The following is a 7970-nucleotide window of genomic DNA, read 5'->3' as shown; positions in this document are numbered from 1 at the left end:
GTGCGCCTATGATGCAACTATATATTGACTGAAAATACAGCCGTTTATGTAGGGTTTACTTTTGTGTGTATTTACGAAGCATTTTAAAGCATAATGGCAAGGAGGACATTCAAGATATATTTATATACCTTACATTTGAAGGTCAGTTTGTTCTTGCTTTCCTCTGCAATTTAATTAATTTCGGTTGTTAGCTCAAACTTGAGGACTTAGGAAGGCATCTGATTTTTAACAGTAAACTATTTAAATAACCGTACATTTTGAAGTGACTATGAAGCTGCATTACTGGCACAATCAAAACTGAGAAGTGATTCCTGTAATAGATGTAAGGCTTGCTGTGTACCTAAAGTACCTTTTAGGCCACCGTAGTTCTACTTCGGCAGTTCCTGTAATGGCCGTCAGTCTAAATAAAACAGGTTCAGTGAGCTATATAAATGTTATGAAATGGCAGCGGGTTTTTTAGTCACCTTATATGAGTACTCGCCGCTGTTTTACATCAGTGTGGTTTCTTTATGTTTTGTTATAACCGCCGCCATGGTGCTCGGCTGGTAAGTGATATTTAGCTCAGTAAATTTACCCTGTGTTGATGCATTGTGTTTACATATTGGCTCTAAGTATGTTCGGATTTAGTCGGCGAAGGCTACTTTTGTCAGTTGTTGTATCAGTTTGGATGGGGATTTGCCATGGGCATGGTATGGGAGTCCCACCTCAAAGAAAGTCATGACTGTACGATGCAATATGTACTGTGTGAGGCAGCTGTTGTAATGTCATTACATGTCGATTTTTTTTTAACATCACTGATGTTGACAAACAATTTCAGCAAAATGGATTGAGTAGTAAAGAAATAAGTTATTTAGACACACACGTGTTGTATCAAAGGATTGAAATGAGGAAAATACTATGAATAGAAACTACACTACAGTAATAACTAAATCCCTCTCTTTATTACGTCATTGTTGCACTGCCTGCTCTACGTGCCTTTTAATTGCCCTCTGGGGACAAATAAAGTTGTCTGAATAAGGAATCAAAGACCCACTGCCTTTACACCACTCTGTATTTTATGCTAAATGTGGTACAAGAAAATGGCAGTGTGCTACTTCAATGAAAACTGTTGTTGGTAAGAAATATTAATGTAAACGGACATGCCAATTTGTTATGCAAGACAACACATGAAATGATCAGGGATTTGGTTTACTAAAATTCATTGTCCTCCAATAAAAGTTACATATTTCGTTTCTACAAGTAAATATGATAGATGATGATAGAATCTTTTGAGATATACAGATACCCACTTTTAAAGTAACAGGGATAGCAGTAGTTTTATATCCCGTTTTTGGACTAAAAATGGACAGAGAGTTAATACAGTGGCAGTTTAATCAGTCAGCAACAACATGGCAGTAAGGGCAGTCACTCCAAGGAATTCAGATTTCAACAGATGTTTCTTGTGCATACAGTTGTCAGCTTTACAGTTATTTATTTGAGCAGCATCAGATGAACCCACTTTGTGCTCTTTCACATTTTGCTCTGTCTGCATTGTGTCCTGTAGGTGTGGCTTTGATGTCCCTGTGATCCTTCGCAGCTCTGAAGAGACAGAGTCCATTGTATCAACCCCTGAGAGACAAATGGTTCAGGTGACCAATCCCTTCACCCTGGTGTTAGGCTCTGGGCCAGCAGGTGTCACTGGTGAGAACAATCATCTTTAGGAACAGGATGCAGTCACTGGGAAGCGTGGAGATAGCAGAATTTGGATTTAAAGTGTCTGGGGATGTTAAATGCACTCAAAAATGTTGAAGACTGACTAGTACAAAAGAATGACCGTTAACATCTCCTGTCCCAGTGTACTAGAGATTATACTGTACACCTTCCATGTGTGTAGCTGTTTCTAAATTAGTATCATGTTAAGGAACAGAAATTGCTGCTTAGAAAATACACAGTGTAGATGTAATTTTGGTCCCGGGTTTGCTGTTGAATTGAAAGTATCCATGTGAATATATGAAGATTTCCAATAAAGAATTTGGACAACTGTAAAAATGCAGTGCTATGAATCTTGCCTTCATATGCCCTCAGGAATTACATATCCAGTATTCCCATTGAGTAGCTCCTTTATCTGTTGTATCCCATGATGTTATAATACTAACATACACCCTTTCGCAGGTGGTGTGTCAGTGAGGCCTTGCTGTCTAGAGCCCTGTGTCCTGAGCTGTTTCTGGGGCTGTGAGGTCACTGCCCTGCAGAGAGCGCTGCAGGCCCATCAGCACGGCCTGAGGCTTCACACCCCCGAACATTTCCAGGAAGCATTACACCTCCAGTACCAATACTACCAGAGGTTCCAGTATCCTTTACATTGCTAACAAGAAACATTAGCACCACCTGGTCTGATCTGGCCTAACCCACTATTTTTATTTTTATTGTATGTGCTAAAAGATGCTTTAATAAATATTGCAGTACTTAGCTATTTTTATGATTTGGCTTCATCAAAGTGCAGTAAACAAAAAACAAATATAGCACAACAGATAATTAGTGTGAGCACCTTTGAAATAATTACGAGACAAGCTTTTGGGATTTGTTTTTGTTAAATTATTATACTAATCAAGCAATTTAAAAAAAGTCTTGAGAATAATTTAAACCTTTGTTGTTACATTGTGTGACTGAAAAAACAATACGATCGTTCAGTGCAACCCTTTACTAGGTTATGCTCCATGTCGGCAGAGGATAATGGTTAACCTTCAATCTCAAATGGTGCTAGTAATAGCTAAAAAAAAAAAGCATCATTTCATTTTAAATGTTAATGTTTTGCTAACACAACACAGCAAATGTCGAGCATGAAGTAATTTGGATAATGTTCAGATGTTGAGAAAGCTGGAAGCAGCAATAACGGAGGCCCGTTTCAGGCACGAGCAATTCTGACATAAGGTCATATTTGTTTTTGCTCAGTTTACTATGAGAAGAATTAAATACACTAAGTAGCACAAATGATCAAATTAAGCCTCCAAATATGTGTTGTTAACAGTGTTTAAGCATTTGGGGTAGGTGTGATAATGTTGGCACAGTGCTATTGTAGCAGCTTCAGTCAAAGTGGTCGATGCAATCGTTTTATTCTGGTAACACGATAAATACTCACGAAGACGAAGGCATTTGTTTGACTTGTCTATTAAACTAAATCCTAATATTAACCTCTTTGACCCCACCCTCCCAGTATTCGCAAAGAAAACAGAGAAGAACACCATACACAGATTCCTGCTGATCAGGGCATCACGGATTTTGGGCCGCTGCCAAGAGAACACTACCCCCTTGTGGCTGTACTGACTGTGGCAGAGGGAGGAGCTAGACACATGTATAATATTGTGAGTTCATCTAATGTAGACATCTTCATTTGGGAGTGTCGTGAACTCATTTGAGTAAGTGTGTGAGTATGATGGCCAGACTCATGTCACAGTCTCAGCTTTATATCTATATTTTCACCACAGCAGTGTTTCCAGGACACTGAACCGATCTGCTAATAGCATAGTTGCCTAAGTCATGAAGGCCAAAAAATGACTTAGGCAGTTATGCTGTTAGGCTAACGATATGTTCATCTCGGGAGAGCTGTAAGAGGAGCCTTTTCCCTGTCTTGCACATTTTTTTTTCACTTGTTAAGCAACAACTGTGCAACACTATTAATGACTTCCAGGAGAGACTGAAATGTGCTGCATTATCTGCATTATCATGTCCATCAGACAGCACATCCTATGCTTTAAAAAAAACAAGTGTAGCCCATTGAGACAACTGATTCAAAAAAACTCATATACTGTCTTTTCACTTTCAGGTAGCAAGTGTGACAGTTATTCATGTTCCTGATGACAAGTACGACCTTTCTACAAGAGTTCTCTTTCAGTACCTTCTCACTTCACAAGGGAACATGTACGAATTAAAGGTGCGCCACAGTTTGAGTCAAACATTTTCTGCTGCTTTTCTCTTAAACTGAGGCAGTGAGGTGATCCATATTTATTTATATAAAATTTGTGGTTATCTGGAGTTCAGAAGCTAGTAAACCACGATTAATCCATTTGCTGACTGTAAGTGATAAGTCGTCAGATGAAGTTTCAGTCAACAATTATACATCGTACAAAGTCATTAAATAGAATAATTCTTGTTGTAGCCTATTAACTTTACGTTGGTAATGGATTACAAATGGATTTTGGTTTGAGGAGGTAAGTGGTCATTGGATTAGAATAAAGGGATAATGAGACAAATGAAGTAATGCTAGAGGAAGACTTTCCACAGTCTGCTCTGTAAAGCATCTGTACACAAGGTATTAACCATTAATAAAGATATTATTTAATTTCTTAGGACTTATAAATTGGTACCAATATGTTTTCATAATTGACTAAATGGTCAGTTTAACAACTTAAAACGGGCTCTTTCAGCAGTGTTGAACACGGCTTTACCGGCAGTGTCAACATACATAAACTCAGCCTCCCATCGCTTTGAAAGGCTCTGTTTGCAGAATCAACTTTTGTTTTCGCCATTGTTAAGGCCTAGCTTTGACATTACAATAAGGTTGCAGACAATAACAGACGCTTGACTTAAATGAGGCGGAAATGTTCCCAGGTAACCTATCATTCGGCAAGGCAGCTGTTGCGCTGCATTATGGGATGTGTAGTTTGTGTTTTATCAGCGCTTCATATCGTCGGGCCATTAATAACAATAATAATAAATCAATGTAAAATGATCTCGCAGGCCGAATATGGCCCGCAGGCCTTGAGATTGACGTGATTTAGTTGAAGGTGGTTGTTAGACATCCAGATTTGAAAAGCCTGCAAACAGTCACTTATGATGGATAGTTTGTTGCTCTCTCTGGGTTGTAACTGAAGTCTCTGCCTGCCATTCTACTTCTGGAAACTCTGGAAACCACAAGTAACCTGCAGAGCAAAGTGTTAAGGTACTATGGTACAATAAGGTTGTGGAGATATAATTGAGCTTGTCTGTTATGAGTTCTGTATGTGAGAAAATAGATTATAGATAGATAGATAGATAGATAGATAGATACTTTATTAATCTCCAAAGAGAAATTTTAATTATGTCCTGGATTTTACAGGGAGTCAAAGAAGATAAGCTGATACAGGAGAAACATGATCTTTCTCACTGGTTCCTGTCAGAATTCTGGCTGCAGCATTTTGTTTCAGCTGGAGGCTGTTAAGTGAGTTAGTGTGGAGCATTTGGCAATTTGTCTGATAAACAGCCACATCTTTGAAAGGAGACACATCCAGGTTGTAATGCAGGCTTACTGCTAAGTTGTTTCTTACAAGGACAGCAGAATGGAGTCACTAGCAGTGTAGTGTTTTTTCTGCTATGCCAAATCCAAGTATTTGCTTGTGAGAAAGCCATGCCTTCTGTCTCCTGCAGCCACTCTTCATGTCAGCTGATAGTGGAGGGATCTCTGGGTCTCCTGAGCCAGAGCAGAATACCCAACCCAGTGGACCCAACGAGGAGGCCAGCAGTGTGGAGCAGAGTCCAGTACTGGAGGAGAACTGGGCAGAGGGGATGGGCAGAGACTGTGTAGTCTGTCAGAATGCAGAGGTCAACAGGGTGCTTCTGCCGTGCAGACACGCCTGTGTGTGTAACAACTGTGCGTCACACTTCCAGCACTGCCCCATCTGCAGAGCCTTTATCCTGGAGTCCTTTACCCTGACACAGATACCAGCACAAGACTAGTGACTCCATATTGAACCTGTGACTGTGATGTCAGTCAGTGTAAGTCTGGCGGCAGCTGACACCAAATCCTGATTGTTACATTATTTTACATCATGCTTCTATGGAAAGATAGAAGCTGAATGCAAGTTTCACTGTAGAGAAGTAGTATCTTTAATAGAAATGGGTTATGCTGCAGGTGCTGCAGAAAAATCCACTGTACTGCCTTCAGTATTCAGAAAAATACCCCCACCCAAAAATAGAGAAATAACAAAATGGCTCTCTAAAGTCTTCTATTAGGTTAAGACCTGGGCACTAACTGAGCCACTCAACCTTCCATTTTTCTCCTCATTAATGGTGAGCTGTCCAGGCATACAGGCAGCAAAGCAGCCTCCATCATGATGTTACCAGCACTGTACTTCATCTTTGAGATGATGTTTTCATGTTGAGACGATTTGCCCTTATCACGTCCAACAATCCTAAAAACTTTTTTCCAGAAAGGCTGTGGAGTGTTAAGGTATTTTTTTTTGCAAACATAAGATACACAGTGATTAAAAGCAACAGCTTCATGTGTGTTTTCCTGCCATGGGCAGCCCCATTGACTGTTCAGTGTTCAGCAAATGTTAGACTCACGAACAGAGATACTAACCAGGTTCAATGATTCCTTTAAGCCTTCAGCTTAGCCTTTAGTGTTACTGTGGACTTTTTGAACATTTTGCATTGTATTGTAGGAGTCAGTTTAGCTGTGCCCTCTTGAAGAGACAGGTTTTGCTGATCACATTAGCCTGGGAATTTGAGTTGTTTTGCTGACTTAACTTGAATGATGTATGAATTATGTGTGTAATTAGTTTAAAAAGATTGTGTTCATGTTATTGAGATGAAGATTTTACCAGAGTTTATGACAAAACTTTACACAAATGCATGGAAGGGCATGTAGCATTTTCTGCTAGTACTTCTTATGTGCTGTCAAACATCCATTAAGTACTTAAGTCATACTTATGACTTAAGAATGCCACTGTCATTTCATTTGAAATGTTTTTCATGCATGTCTGTGTACAAGATATTGCTGGAGCTGCCTCATCACTACACACAATTTGCTGCATATGTATACACACACACATATATATGCATGCTGAACTGTGTGTGTATGTGTGTATATATATATATATACACACGTGGACAAAATTGTTGGTACCCCTCAGTTAAAGAAGGAAAAACCCACAATTCTCACTGAAATCACTTGAAACTCACAAAAGTAACAATAAATAAAAATTTATTGAAAATTAAATAATCAAAATCAGCCATCACTTTTGAATTGTTGATTAACATAATTATTTAAAAAAACAAACTAATGAAATAGGGCTGGACAAAAATGATGGTACCCATAACTTAATATTTTGTTGCACAACCTTTTGAGGCAATCACTGCAATTAAACGATTTCTGTATTTGTCAATGAGCGTTCTGCAGCTGTCAACAGGTATTTTGGCCCACTCCTCATGAGCAAACAGCTCCAGTTGTCTCAGGTTTGATGGGTGTCTTCTCCAAATGGCATGTTTCAGCTCCTTCCACATATGTTCAATGGGATTCAGATCTGGGCTCATAGAAGGCCACTTTAGAATAGTCCAACGCTTTTCTCTCAGCCATTCTTGGGTGTTTTTGGCTGTGTGTTTTGGATCGTTGTCCTGTTGGAAGACCCATGACCTGCGACTGAGACCAAGCTTTCTGACACTAGGCAGCACATTTCTCTCCAGAATGCCTTGATAGTCTTCAGATTTCATCGTACCTTGCACACTTTCAAGACACCCTGTGCCAGATGCAGCAAAGCAGCCCCAAAACATTACTGAGCCTCCTCCATGTTTCACCGTAGAGACAGTGTTCTTTTCTTCGTATGCTTGGTTTTTGAGTCTATGAACATAGAGTTGATGTGCCTTACCAAAAAGCTCCAGTTTGGTCTCATCTGTCCAAAGGACATTCTCCCAGAAGCTTTGTGGCTTGTCAACATGCATTTTTGCAAATTCCAGTCTGGCTTTTTTATGAGTTTTTTTCAGCAGTGGTGTCCTCCTTGGTCGTCTCCCATGAAGTCCACTTTGGCTCAAACAACGACGAATGGTGCGATCTGACACTGATGTACCTTGGCCTTGGAGTTCATCTTTAATTTCTTTGGAGGTTGCTCTGGGCTCTTTGGATACAATTCCAACGATCCGTCTCTTCAATTTGTCATCAATTTTCCTCTTGCGGCCACGTCCAGGGAGGTTGGCTACTGTCCCGTGGGTCTTGAACTTCTGAATAATATGAGCCACTG

At 39.8% G+C, this 7970-nt stretch overlaps 1 protein-coding gene across 2 annotated transcripts; it reads left to right on the top strand.

Moving 5' to 3' along the window:
- The first annotated feature begins 200 nt into the window (after nucleotides 1-200).
- On the top strand, nucleotides 201-6688 carry cgrrf1 (cell growth regulator with ring finger domain 1). Of its 2 annotated transcripts, none has more exons than XM_022205130.2 (6): nucleotides 201-545; nucleotides 1544-1680; nucleotides 2152-2323; nucleotides 3194-3341; nucleotides 3803-3910; nucleotides 5383-6688. In XM_022205130.2, exons 1-6 carry the CDS (start codon nucleotides 442-444, stop codon nucleotides 5689-5691), a joined length of 978 nt encoding a protein of 325 aa, XP_022060822.2. In that variant the 5' UTR covers nucleotides 201-441; the 3' UTR covers nucleotides 5692-6688. The 2 variants fall into 2 exon arrangements, with proteins under 2 accessions (XP_022060822.2, XP_022060821.2); XM_022205129.2 differs by having other exon boundaries at nucleotides 204-545; nucleotides 2152-2329.
- Nucleotides 6689-7970: the final 1282 nt, after the last annotated feature.

The sequence above is a fragment of the Acanthochromis polyacanthus genome, chromosome 16 (genome assembly GCF_021347895.1).
Source record: "Acanthochromis polyacanthus isolate Apoly-LR-REF ecotype Palm Island chromosome 16, KAUST_Apoly_ChrSc, whole genome shotgun sequence".
In the NCBI taxonomy this organism is placed as follows: domain Eukaryota; kingdom Metazoa; phylum Chordata; class Actinopteri; family Pomacentridae; genus Acanthochromis; species Acanthochromis polyacanthus.
This window is presented reverse-complemented; position numbering and strand designations above follow the sequence as displayed.

Excerpts from the sequence above, each read along its gene's own strand:
- cgrrf1 (XM_022205129.2), top strand. The coding sequence starts at position 442 with ATGGCAGCGGGTTTTTTAGTCACCTTATATGAGTACTCGCCGCTGTTT. Across the intron at positions 1,681-2,151 it reads TGGGCCAGCAGGTGTCACTG|GTGGTGTGTCAGTGAGGCCT; the intron begins GTGAGAACAATC and ends ACCCTTTCGCAG. Across the intron at positions 3,911-5,382 it reads GGAACATGTACGAATTAAAG|CCACTCTTCATGTCAGCTGA; the intron begins GTGCGCCACAGT and ends TGTCTCCTGCAG.